Genomic DNA, 14,266 nt, shown 5'->3' with positions numbered 1-14,266 from the left:
ATATAACACCCTGCAGGGTGGAGCTCCTGCCACCACTTGCCTCAAACCTAAAGTTTAGTGCTGCTAAGCCAAACCATCTAGGCTCATTTTTGCCCACCCCCACCCCACATCCCAGACTGCCCTGCGTACGGCATGCCTCATGGTTTCTTTATGTGAGTTTTGCTCACTGAAAACACAAATGCTCTCCTCTTTGACTGGCCAGCTCTTATTCATCTTTTAAGATTTGTGTTATTATCCAGGAAGCCATGCTCCTCAGAGATATTTTATAACTTTGAGTGAAGCTGTATATTCAGAAAAATAACTCACCTGTGCATGGCAATATATCCATTCTATATGTTGCTTTCCCACATATTATCTCATTCAACCTTCGTTTCTATACTGCAAGAGAGACCTTATTATTATTATCATCATCTTATAGGGGAGAAAATGAGGATCAAGAAGTCTCAGTGACTTGCCCAAGATTACCCTATCAGAAAATGGCAGAGAGCATTCTCACTTCAAAGCCAAGGCCTGACAATATAGTGGGTATGCAAGCTATCAGAATCAAAGCATTTAAAGAGCTTCTTGTAAAACCAATCATCTAACTGCTTCTCCCTCCTGTCTGTTTCTCCGTGTGTCTCTTTCTCTAACATCATCGCTGCCAGCATCATAGCGTCTGCCTCTTGGATGGGCCTCTAGTGACTGAGAAGGACAGAGAGACTAGGGTGGAATAAAACTCATTTGTACCCTGTGCACACGTCTCTTCTCACAACTGCTGCTGTTCCCAATTTTCTGCTTGGCTGAATTTTTTAAAGAGTGTTAACTGTGTTTTTCCTGTTTCTAAATGCAAAACAAACAAAAAGCAAAGCACAGTCACGTGTGTGTACACATGCTAGTATATTTCTTTTTGAAGCAAATATTTGTAATAACGAGCTGGAAAGGATGAAGCTTGACTTTAAAAAAATTATTTTACATTGTTTACCATATTTTAAAAGTAGAAAGTGACTAAAGGAAAATTCTCCAACTTCAGTTGGAAACACTGAGCTCAATAAAAACTTGTGGTGTTGTGAGACTTCATCTTCACTAGCTGCCCCAGGCTCTTGACTTGTGTGGTGTTCATTTGGAATAGTGAGTGAGGGTAAGACTGTCTCTGGCCTGCTGATGGCCCATCCTCTCCTCCTGTTGCCCCACTCCCATCTCCAGGGGCTGCCGAACCTGGACAGTGTATGAGGAAGCAGCCTCAGAAAACTACTTGAACAAAGATACTGGTGGTATGATGGGTTTGGCCATCCCAGAGTAATTAGAATTCCAAAGGAGAATCCATCCTATCCCCAGGTTAATTATTCTATAAGTGTAGAGCTTTTGGATCTATATCACTTTTCCTGGCATCTTTCAAGTTGCATCATTTGTAAGGACATTTTCTTTTCCTTTTATAAGTGGACGGTAGTCAGCCATCCTGACTACCAGGGGGAAAGAAGTGATGCTAAGCTGAAAAGGAGGCCCTAATACATATGTGTGTTAAATGGAATAAGCGATCATTTTCCATCATTTAAACAGCTGCACATACCTAATGAAAAGCATTCTATTTCAAACAGTTATACTTTTAAGTATTGCTTTCTGCCCCCTACACTTCACTCTTCTTTTACTCCTTTCAAGATAAATAGGCCCTTTTTCCCTGGCTATTAGAAGATTTCCTTGTGAAAGGAAAAGATTGCCTTGTGAAAGGCATAGATTGTATGTGAGAAGCACAACCATTCATATCCAGTCGAGGTAGTCAATACTGCCCGGTCTGCCAGGCAAAGGGGAACCGGATCCACGTGCCCATGTCTATCTGCATCTGCCCGCTTGGCATGGCAGTGTGCCCACCAACCTCAGTGCACCATACTGGCTCTGTTCTCCCAGCAAAAAGGACACAGTGTGTTTCTCAGGCAGCGTTTCTGTTTGCTTCCTGACAGCTTGAGTGCTGCAGAGAATGGCTTTGAAGTCTGGCAGTCCACACTAGTTACTAACTCTGCTGCTTGGTCAAATTGCCCTCAGAGCCTCTGTTTACTTATGTAAACTGGGGTGGGGGGGTGTGCCAGTGTGTACCATGGGGATTCGTGAAATGCGGTCTGTGAAGTGCCTGGCACATTCACACCCAGCACAGTATGGAAAAGTAGTTGCTACCAGGTCCTAGAGAAAGGTTTGTTGGGCTAAAAAGCTGAATTTAATACACTAACAAACTGTCTTTTGCAGAGTTGAAGTCACTTCCTCCTCAAAAGGCTTAAAGGACCCCTTCAACTTTATTTTCAAGGCCCTCCATGATCTAGAGCAAACCCCTCCATTTTCCCTTATAAACCATGCTTTGCATGCACTCCATCATTTTGAGCCACGTTACACATGCCCTAAACTTGCTATATAATGTCCCATTTCTATGCTTTTCTTCTAATTTCCTCCAGCCTTGAATGTAAGACTCCCTAATCTTTACTTATTGTAATGCTGACCTACAAGGCCACCTCAGGTGGTGCGTCTTCCATTAGACTTCCCCTACAGCTCTGTCAGAATTAATCTCTCTCTACTCTTATCCCCCTATTCAAAATTTATCACATTCTGTCTTGTGTTAGCTGTGTTTTTCTGTCTTCCTCATTGGATTAAAAGCTTATTAAAGGCAAGAACCTTTTCAACAAATGTTATTGAGCACTCCTGTGTGCCAGGGACTACAGAAGTAAGTATGCACTAGTCAGTGCCCAGAAGCAGCTTGGATCCAGTAGGGTCCATATACACACCATATATACACCATTTCTTCATTTAACAAGTATTTATTGAACACATTCTGCCTGCTAAGCTCTGTGCTAGGGACTAGGTATGGGATGAAGAACAAAATGGTGTCTGCTCTGGTGCTAGGGGAAACAGTCATCAAATAATTAAGCAAACAAATAACTCTGTAATGACACCTTGCGATATGTGCTATGAAACCTATTGCAGAGCCACATCCATAAGTATTTTCTAAGCTGCCTTCTCTTCCCTACTCTCATCTCACCTTGATCTTCAAAAGTCATTCATGATGCTTCTTACGTGGCAGTTCACACCCATACTAATCTCCTTATCAAGTGGTTGCTTGACTGCACCCTAAATTCTCTTCCGAACACATTCTCATTTTATTCAGTATGAGAATTTTTCAAATATTTAAGTTATAGTTCCCTTTTGCTTAATAATTCCATCTTTAAGTCATTTTTCTCCTCTCATCTTTTACTATAAGAAGTCAGAAGAAACCAAGTCACTTCTTCAACACTTCACTTAGAAGTCTCCTCAGTGAGGGGTACCTGGGTGGTTCAGTCGGTTAAGCCTCCTCCTCTTGGTCTCAGCTCAGGTAGAGATTTCATGGTTCATAAGTTCGAAGCCCGCAACGTGCTCTGTACTGACAGTGTGGAGCCTGCTTGGGATTGTCTCTGTCTTCCTCTCTCTCTGCCCCTTCCCTGCTCACTCTCAAAGTAAATAAACTTAAGGAAATTAAAAAAAAAAATTAATCTCCTCAGCAAAACACCCAATTTCATCACTGGCAAGTTTTCTCCATTGTCCAGTAACATGTTCCTTACTTCCATCTCAGACCTCATCAGAACGGCCTTTACCATCTGTATTTCTATCAACGTTCTGTTATGTGATTATTTATGTATTTTCTAAGGTGGAAACCTTCTTTACAGCTCTTCTTTCCTTTCTGTGCCCCCACCATAATTGTTTATAAAAACCCCTTAATGATAATTTCAGCTTCATCTAGCATGCACCTAAAACCCCAGCCCCGAACTTATAACCTAGTTTCAGAGCTGCTTCCACCTTTTTAGGTATGTGTTGTAGCAGCACCCCGTTTCTTGGTATGAATTGCTGCCTTAGTCACTTCAGGCTGCTGTCACAAAATGCCATAAGCTGAGTGACTTATCAACAACTGAAACTTCTTTCTCATTGTACTGGAGGCTGGGAAATACAAGATAGAGGTGTCAACCAATTCGGTTTCTGATGAGAACCTTCTTCCTAGTTGCACACTGCTGACTTCTTGGTGTGTGTGCCCATATGGCAGGAGAATGAACTGCCCTCTGGCCTCTCCTTTTGAGGACCCTAATCCTACCAAAAAGTCTCCACCTTAATGACCTGATCACCTCCCAAAGGCTATCCCTCCAAATACTATCACATAGGGAGTAGGTTTAACATATAAATCTTGGGGGGACACTCACATTAAGTCTATAATAGCATTTGTCTATTGACTCTTCTTCTGAACCCTGTAAGGACATTTACTTGCTTTTGTATGGATTCAGAGGCTTTTTTTGTTTGTTTTTATTTTGTTTTTAAGCTTACCTATTCATTTTCAGAGAGAAAGAGAGAGGGCAGGAGAGGGGCAGGGAGAGAAAGAGAAAGAGAATGCCAGTCAGGCTCTTCCCTGTCAGCAACAGGGCTGGATCTCACAAAACATTCACGAAACCTGGAGATCATGACTTGAGCCAAAGCCAAGGGTTGTAGGCTTAACCAACTGAACCACCCAGGCACCCCAGGATTCAGAGTTTTCTATGTAGGCAGTACCCCCACTGGATCCTAGCTGCATCTGGGGATTGGCTGGTATATACTTACTTCTGTAGTCCCTGGCACACAGGAGGTGCTCAACAACAATTGTTGAAAAGATGAATTTGTGTCACATCATGGCAATGATATACATACCACTGGTGTTAGAAACATCGATTGTTCAATTTGTCTTACCTTAAAAGAAAACGTCAGGATTTAAATTCTTCCTTATAGTCCTGACATGGTAATTATTCAGTAACATTCTAGTAACATTCATAGTTAGGGCAGATATTTTTATATTTCACATATAAAGGTTGAATTTGTGCTACTGGTGAGGTATGGGGCTAGTACTGCAATCTGGTCAGGGCTGTTATCTCTTTATCACTCTTCTCCATAATAAAACCTAGGCCTGTCTCCAGTAGACATCATTCCTTTGTTCTGAAGTACCTGGCAAGAATTACAGTCAGAAGCCCAGAAATCCTAAAAGTAAAGAAGGGGATCCATTTTGGATAAGAAAGGATCCCAAATATTATCTGGCCTTATTATATTCTAGATTTCTCCCTTCCTATTACTTAAGAGATCACATTATGCCTTTCTTGGGAGAGAAATTGTGTTTTACACTGATCCAGGTGACTGGCTTGATTCTGAATCATTTTGCCCTTGTAAGGATTAGGGAATAGAACAAAAGATCAAAGTTCCAGGAAGGACTGAAAATCACAGTATTTATCCTTCTGAGACTGCCTACAGGGCCATTATTACAGTAATTCAGTAGCATTATTACTGCAGAATAGAGAGTGGATGCTAAATCAATATGTATTTAGTAATTGTTTTTATTAAGACCTGATAAAACCTCCTCCACTTTTTTTTAATAATGAGACTTTTAAAAAAATGTTTATTTATTTTTGAGAGAGAGAGAGAGAGAGATTGAGAGACAGAGAACAAGCAGGGGAGGGTCAGAGAGAGAAGACATAGAATCCGAAGCAGGCTCCAGGCTCTGAGCTGTCAGCACAGAGTCCAATGCAGGGCTCAAACTCATGAACCATGAGATCATGAGCTGAGCCTAAGTCAGACACTTAACTGACTGAGCCACCCAGAAGCCCCAAAACCTCCTTCACTTCTATTTAGACATCATCTCATCATGCAACTTTATGCCACACACACAGCTTTCCAAATTCAATGCTGAATTAGTTATATTTTGATAGTGTTTCAAGTGAATTTATTGTCTGGTATATATAAAAAATTACCAAATGTAGTTTTTATCTGAGTTTACAACTAAACCAAATGTTTTACTTAGGGGAGAATAGTTGCAACACTAAAATATTTTGGATTTTTGAGACTGAGTCAGGAGTTAGAAAAAAGAAAATTTCCAAAGCTTTTTGAAACTTTCTTCTTTCTTTTCATTTTCTTTCACCATAGGGAATAATATGTGGCTGGCATCACAATAAATCTTATTGGCAGAAAGTGCTAGAAAGGGAAGGATTACTGATGGTTGGAATGTCTGGCAAAGGTGTCAGAAAGATGGTGGGATCTATACAGTATCCCAGAAGGCAGTGGCATTTGCATAGGTGGGGAAGACAGAGAAGGGAAGGGACTCAAGCAAGGGTCTAAGTAAAAGCTTTGTATGGGGAGCACATCTGCATGAGGGGGATCATATGGAAGAGCTGTAGGAGAACAGTCTGGAAAAAGAGGGAAGGTACAGGCAAACCAGTGGTTGAGGTTATCTTTATGTTGGAGACTGGTGACCACAGGTCATGGGCATGAGAGAGTTGGGGTCTTAGAAGACCAATGTAGCAGCAGCTCATAAAATCAGTTGAATGGGGATGCAGTGAGCACTGAAAGGATTCAGAGTGGGCTGGAATGAGGACAAGGATGCACTGAGAGACACTTAGCCCCTGTTTGGAGTTAGGACAAAAAGGACTTGAGTGCTAATTTTGCCTCTTGTTAATGACTTAGGCAAGGTGCTTCATCTCTCTGGGCCTCAGCTTCTTCATCCTATGGCCTTTTGAGGACTAAACCGGATAGTAAATGGGAAGCTCTTGGCACACGGTGGCACTAGATAAAATTGCAGTTCTTACAAGTTCAGTAGAAATGGGTCATTTGCTCTAATTAGTTATAAAAAGTGCACTTAGAAGTAATTCCTATTCATCTAATCAAGCTTTTTTGAAGGTTACTTCTGGTAAACTCACAACACCATGAGGATGGTTTCACTGAGGAACAATCTGGAACAATTAGGGATTAAGTGAAGGAGGAATAGCCTCTGGCTCTGACTTGGGTCTCAGAACACAAACCACCTCAAACCTCACCCCCCACACCACAAACTGTCCCTATCCCACCCCACCCCCACCCCTTTTTTAAGTGGAGCCTGCCCCTGGCCTGGTCCAAAGCCCCCCACCTTTGACTGTCCAGTGCTTCCACAGTGGAAAGTCTGCAGAAACCTTGAACTAGAGGACAGCCATCTGGGCATGACACAGAGTAGAGCATCTAAATTCCTCGTGCCCATCACTCTGGTCTGTTTAAGAACTTTTTCCATTTACTTCAAAAGTAGTCGTCTTATGTGATCAGATGCTGGGATAGGCACATATCAACTGAAAACACAAAGAATCAGTCAAAACACACCCATGTGTGTGTGGGGTCAGGGTGGCAGGCAGCAAAGGAAATAGAAACAGGATGGAAATGGAAAAACTCCATCTGGTTCTTCCAAAAATAATCATCACAAGGGAGAATATCTGACATGGTGTCAATTCCTGAAGGAAAGAGCTGAGCTTGCTTTTTGGGGAGAGGCAAAAAATGGTCACAGGGGAGTAAGTCTGAAGAAAGTAAGAGGTGGTGGAGTTGAGGGGAACATGTGACCCCGGTGCTTGGAGAGGATGTAAGAAAAGTTTTCTTTCTTTCTTTTTTTTTTTCCTCTCCAAATCTCAAGTGTTTGTCTATTAAACAGAAGATAAAGTTGGTCCCTAAATAGATGCATTCATAAGTAGTGTGACATCATGGAAAGAGCATAGACTTTGGAGCCTGAAAGAACTGAATCTGCATTCACTTAATTGCTATGTCACTTTGGGAAAATAATTTCTGCAGTCTTTAGTATCTGTGTCTTTGAGACAGAGACTCTAATAAAAATCTTTCTATGAGGGTTAGAAGTGATACATATAAAGTGCCCACAGCAGTGTCAGGCATATAGTAGACATTCAGTAAATGGCAACTGTCATCATCACCACTACCATGTGCACTATTATATAAATCTCCTTATAATAAGGGAGGAAACTAAGCCACACTGTGAGGTGTATTTCTAACCCATAGACAGAATATCCTGAAGAATCTTGAAGCCTTATTTGAAACGGCATGAATAGGCATGCTCAGTGATTACTATTGGCATTGGTCTGACTCTCCTAGGTTATATCATTCAGTTCAGTCCCATGTCTCTGCCCTTTCATGTCTGCAAGCTCTTCCTCAGTCTCATGCCTCACCCCAACTTTGCCATGTTTCGCATTCTTTCTTGACTCAAGAATGCATTTTTGAAACACATCCTTATAGCAGGAAGAGGCAATTGTTACTACCTTTTTGCCTTCCTATCAGGCTGTAGATGGCCACTAGGTCACAACCAGATTAGACACAGTGATTCAAGAAGTCTCCCAGTTTAATTGCCAAGGACTGACTACCGTGAGCTCCACCTTTTGAGAGAATGAATGATTGTTGAGAGGCACGTTGTGACTCCTTTGACTCTGAATAGAATATTTCCAGGAATCCTTGGGATTCCCTGAAACATGCACTTCTAACACTTGTTCTCTGGAATCACCACTCTTGGGAGAATTACTTATCTTAGACTCAGAAAACAAATCTTGATTGATCATTTTGTACAATCTTGAATCATTTAAGCTCTTAAAAATACTAGGGAAACAACCTTAGAGAGCCTCCCTCAGCAGTAAATGTAACACATGAGTGGTGAGTAGATCTTTCCTAGGAATCCAAGCTTTGGAAATAGGAAGTACAGACAGGCTGAACAAGCTGTGTTAATTGGGTCCACCCATCCCAGTGGGGGGAAAGAGCCAGACCTGGGTGAAAATCTCAAGTTATTGCCCTTCCAAACTCTGTTGCTCTAAGCAAGTTACTTCATCTCCTTTATTCTCTTTCTGAATTTCTAAAAGGAGAATCCTGCTGCCTACTTCCTAAGGTTGTCATAAGATTTAAGTTAGGGGTGCCTGGGTGTCTCAGTCAGTTAAGTGTCTGACTTCGACTCAGGTCATGATCTCGTGGTTTGCACGTTCAAGCCCCATGTCTGGCTCTGTGCTGACAGCTCAGAGCTTGGAGCCTGCTTAGTATTGTGTGTCTCCCCTGCTCGCACCTCTCTCTCTCTCTCTCTCTCTCTCTCTCTCTCTCTCTCTCAAAAATAAAGAAACATTAAAAAAAAACGTGTAATGAGAGAAATGAGTGCTTTGATATCCCTTCCCAGTGCCCACTCCCCACTCCACCCTTGATAAGATTTTAAAATATTTTTTTCTCTCTAAAAATAATGAGAAGAAATCACTAGCAGAAATAAAGTACAATTAAAATTATCTGTTGTTTGCAATCACACTTTACGAATCTTGAAGGTCAGTGGTGGTGGGAATCAACCTAGAATCCTTTCAAGACAAAGAAATCTTGAGTCTTCAGAGAAATCAGAGACAATGATTTAATTTAGTTATTACTAATATTATTATAACAAAATCCATTCTGACTTAATGACCTAATATGGGGGTGCCTGTGTGGCTCAGTCAGGTAAGCACCTGACCTTGATTTCAGCTCAGGTCATAATCTCATGGTTCATGGGATTGAGTTTTGTGTCAGTCTCTGTGCTGACAGTGTGGAGCCTGTTTGGGATTCTCTTTCTCCCTCTTCTCTGCTCCTCCCCAGCTCATGCTCTCTATCTCTCTCAAAAAAATAAACTTTAAAAACCTAATATATATTAATTTTGTGCTTACTAAGTATTCTTCCATACATTATGCCATTTGACCCTCAAAACAATTCTCTAAGGCAGGAAGCTCAGAAATTTATCTTGCTCAGGTAAATGCACTGAGGTTCAGAAACTTGCCATGAGTCACAGCTAAGTGATCACAGCAGGACTCAAGCACATGTGTCCAGACCCCAAATTCACTGCTGACTCTTCTGTCATCCCACTTAATTCCTTAGCTGTTAGCCCCATCACATGAGAAGCATGAAAACATGTGTGTGATTGCCCACACATTTATATAAATATAAATATAAATATAAATATAAATATAAATATAAATATATATATATATATATATATATATATATATATATATTCATGCCATAGCTCACATCATTCCACTGGGTCAACCAGTTTTTTCTAGGACTCAATAGTATGTGGATATAAATTGTAAGAGTTGCTAACATTTATTAAGAAACCATTATGTGCCAGCTACTATGCTAAGTAAGCCCTTTATATATACTTCCACCTAATCCTCTCAATAACTCTATAGAGTAGATATTGTTACCTCATCTTATAGAAGAAGAAACTAATTATCAGAGAGGTCAAGAAACTTGTTCAAGATCACACAGTCCCACAATGGATTCAGAGAAATGTCTGTCTGGCAAAATACACACTTTCAATCTCAGTGCTATTTACATCATAGCAAAAACCCATGTTTCTCGGGCACTTGCCACAACTTCTCATACAGAACTCCAGCTCTCCCTGAAGGTGCCCCTCAAATATTTAAGAGTGTCCTAAGGAGATGCCTTACATGTGTCCTCCAGGTAAATTCTATCAGTCCTTCTGTCAACTCTTTCTCTTCTATTCTAAGCCTACACAACCTAGAAATGAAATATTTGTCAGTAATCATTTCTGTGGTAGGCTCACAAATAACAGGTTAGAAGAGAGAAGTGTCCTGAACACACCACCACTACCACCATAGTTTTTTGGTTTGTACATCGTTTTATTTGGAGGTTGAAGTTGAAGTGAAACTTCTCATCTCTTTAAAACCCTGGCCGATCTGGCAGTTGTGGTAAAGAGGCATCTGGCAATTATTTCACTTCCTTGAAGCTCACATTCCTCAGCTGCAAAATGGAGATAATGCCATCTCCTCACCCTTGATTTCAGCTCGGATTGTGTTTTGCCTTAAATAACATTAAGTCTGTAAAGCACCTAGCATAATGCTTGGCACCTGGAGAAGCAAAAACAAAAAGATGGTTCTTCTCACCCAAATCCCTGTTCTGTACAAAGATAGCTCCTTGCCTTATTAGCAGTTAATCCATTAACAAACTAGTATGTGTTAAGTGATTAGTGTTCACACAAGTACTTTTATAGGAGAGTGGGAAAATTACATAAGAGGACTAAACATCAATCAACACAGGATTTTTATTGAAAAATAGTGTGATCAGATCAACATATCATTATTTCAATGGAGGGGTCTAAGACTTGGACATAACATTGTTTTGCCAAAGTTTTCTCTGTAATGATGTGTGTTATAAAGGGATTATACTGTCCTATTCCTAGACTAGACAGCTCTGGGCACATTTCTGAGCAAATGTACACTGAGTCCTTTGTCAGTTGTCTGGAAATGTGGACAGAGTTACCATAACCTTGGGTGTAATGGCTGTGTGAATATATTTAAAATAAAAATAAACAGAGGGCCCCAACCACCCATCCTGAGAACTTCCAAAGACACCCTGGCCAGGAGTGGTCAGCCAAAGCCATGGCCCTGCAGTAATCCAGCAGTGCTTCCCATGTAAAGTAATGGCCAGGAGTTGGGGGGAGAGAGATAGGTCAGGCTCATGTGCTGCCAAAGCAGCCAACTTTTTAGGTTATGTGCTCAGTTTGTCTCAGAGCATAATTTCCTGGTTCCCTTTCAGTCAAGTTCAAATTAAAAGGAAAGACCTTTTCCACCTCCTACTCACTTCTCTCCTCAGGAACAAGGCCATGGGACTCAAAATGTTCTTTTCCATTGTGAGAGATATTGAGCCTATAGTAACACCCTGAAAGTGGACTACTCAGTGAATTTTCAGGTGAATTGCTTTAGTTTTCACAAAAGGCTGAAGTATTTTTTTAAAACAAAGCAAAGCCCTCTCCCGTCTGGTTTGTCATCTGCATAACTTCTCTTATTTCATCTTTCTGTCTCTCTCTCTCTCTCTCTCTCTCTCTCTCTCTTTTTTCCTTATCCCTTTTTCATCTTTATCTCTTTATTTCTATTTATTTGGGTGTGTGTGTGTGTGTGTGTGTGTGTGTGTGTGTGTGTGTGTGTAATACCATGTATTTTGATGTGGGACTATGGGACTAACACTGGGAACTCCTAAATAACCATAGGGTTTAAAGAGGAAATTCATTAAAACATTAAAGTTGTTTACAACTGTGCATTATCAATGCAAGCAAGGTGGATTAAAAGTACACTTTGGAATGTCCTGGAAGCTTCATCTACAAATCACACAGTGTCTCACAAGTCAGACACTGCAGAACAAGTGTAGCTAATATAGAATTTAGGATTAAACAATGAAACAAATAACTTTAATATTTTCATTTCAAATATGGGGAAGGGGACATTTAATTAAGAAAAAGAAATTAAAAAAAAGAAAGAAAGAAAGAAAGAAAGGAAAGAAAAAGAAATCCCATCAGACTCACCAACATGAGAGTGCTGACTGTTGACTGTCCCCTCCCACCTCTCATTACTAGAGTGTTCTCCAGTCTGTCTGGTTTTGTGATTCTGTAAAGTGAGTGCTGAGTCCAGTCTCACAGCATTATCCCCTGCTCCTTGAAGACTGCCCCTGGGTCCTGAAGATGTGTCATTTGCTTCCTCAGGCTGTCATTGGAACCATGGGGCCAAGTCATGTCTGCCCACAGCTGCTGGCATTTGCATCCCTGGGCACTGAGGTCTGAAACTCGACCCTGGCAAGGGCCCTACCCCCTTGGAGGAAATGGCTGAACAGCCCGAGCAACAGCAGATGAAAACTTCCTTCCTCTTCATCCAGCTGCAGGCCCCCCCTGCCCGAGCTCACCCCTCCCAGTCTCCAGCTACTGCAGCCTGGACAGCAGCCCCAGGGGGCCCGGAGGAGGGACACATTTTCCCAAGTCCCAGGACTGGCTTCTTGGCAGGCCAGGACCTCAGGCACACACAGGGCTTGGCTGCTCCTCCCTCCCGCCTGCTGCAGAAGGGGGGCTCTGGGACAGAGGAACCAGCTGCTTTCAGTTGCTCTGCTCTGAAGGAGGAGGAGAGAGAGGAAAAATCCCAGGATCTGGATGTAAGAAGAGGTGGTGTCTGCAGAACCCCACGTCACAGGCCTTCCCCGGCCCCCGCCTCCAGGAAATTTGGACGACTACAGCCCCTGTCATGCAGACTTCGTAGCCCAGCTCCCGTTATGAGCAATGAAAGCAACAATCCCTCCATGGGCTGGGAGCACTGGCCAGTCATCACTGCCCCCCAGGACCTGTGGAGCAAGGACCGTTCGTCTTGGGATGCCTTGGGATGTTCAATGCCACCGGCCATCCTGGCTCACGCTACTGACAGGGGTGAAAGTGCTATGCTGAGGAGAGGTGTTGCTACCTGCCAGATTCTTCCCAAGAGCTGTGAAGAGGGCACCAGCACCACTGTGCAAGCTAGGAGAGCAAGGCTCTACAGATACTGTCCGCCCATTCAGACCAGCAAGAGCTACCCGGCCCTGCCTGCCGCTCTGCCTCTCAAGGTAAGAAAGCCCATGTGGCTGAATCCCCAGACCCCAGCTGTTCCCAGAAGAGAGAATAGAGAATGGGGACAGATATGCCCACTAGAGCTCCCAGTCACTCACACTTGCATGTCCCCTGCACTGTCGATGGGGTAAACCTCAGTAGCAGAGGTACTCATCAGCCACAGTCCCCCTGCCTTGGGCCTAGATCTTTCCTCTCTGCTCTGCCACCTTTCCCAGCCATTAGCAACATTTTGTTTGGAAGGAGAGGATGAATAACTGTTTCCCAGATTTCTGACAAGATAGGAGAAGACAAGTCAGGCAAGGAAGTACATACTTTTAGGGGCAGACCAGAGGGAAGGATAAAGGAGGTACATAGACTTTTATTGAGCCCTATGATGTGTCAGCCATTATGCTAGATGTTTTTCTATATCCCATTTGTCCTCATAACCACCCTGAAAAATAGAAGCTCATACCCCCATTTCAGATGGGGGGAGCTGAGAAGTGGCTAGGCAAAAATCCTCCCCCTTCCAAAAAGAAAAAGTACAGAAGCAAAACCTATTCTCCAGAATGGGCTCTGGGCACTTTAAGGAGGTTTCAGTGAATTTTGTGGAGGTTTTCAGAAACGAAGTGCAGCCTTGGAACTCAGCCACACCTTCTAAAGCCCACATCTACCTCCCATCACTCCCCCACCCCACCCCAAGAAGCTATATAGCCCTGAGCATTGACCTCCCAGCTTCCATTTCCCAGTAGGAATGGAAGAGATAAATCTGTGTGGTCTTCAAGGGTCTCTTCCAGCTTTTATGGGCTCTGTCTCCAATCATGGCCATGCTGGCTCATTGTTATTAGCATCTTATTCTCTGCATCTCTGACCCAACCTCCTCATTGTGATGGTGTTCTCTCCACCCAGTTCAGGTATACAGATCACAAAATGGATGGACAAAATAAAAAAGTATGCTTTTTTTCCCCTTTATTAACAGTTTAGACAATTTGCTATACTTTGCACATAATATAGGTGACAAGGGTGAGGGTGAGGAAGAGCGTGTGTGTTGGGGTTGGTGGGATCAGGGAGAAGAATGGGGACTTTTCTGGGGTATGGGAAGGTAGACATGGA

At 42.4% G+C, this 14,266-nt stretch overlaps 1 protein-coding gene across 7 annotated transcripts in view; it reads left to right on the top strand.

Moving 5' to 3' along the window:
* PSD3 (pleckstrin and Sec7 domain containing 3) overlaps positions 1–14,266 on the top strand; it is an 810,275-nt gene that overhangs the window by 115,460 nt on the left and 680,549 nt on the right. For all 7 annotated transcript variants that reach the window (XM_086703516.1, XM_086703515.1, XM_086703517.1 and 4 more), the window contains one exon: positions 12,293–13,173. In XM_086703516.1, coding sequence (XP_086559642.1) covers positions 12,409–13,173 — 765 coding nt within the window. In that variant the 5' untranslated portion in view covers positions 12,293–12,408. The remainder of the gene's footprint in view (positions 1–12,292; positions 13,174–14,266) is intronic.

Source organism: Puma concolor, chromosome B1 (genome assembly GCF_028749965.1).
Source record: "Puma concolor isolate L17-30 chromosome B1, mPumCon1.1.hap2, whole genome shotgun sequence".
NCBI classification, from domain to species: domain Eukaryota; kingdom Metazoa; phylum Chordata; class Mammalia; order Carnivora; family Felidae; genus Puma; species Puma concolor.
Note: the sequence above shows the minus strand (reverse complement) of the source record. Positions and strands in the feature narration are given on the sequence as shown.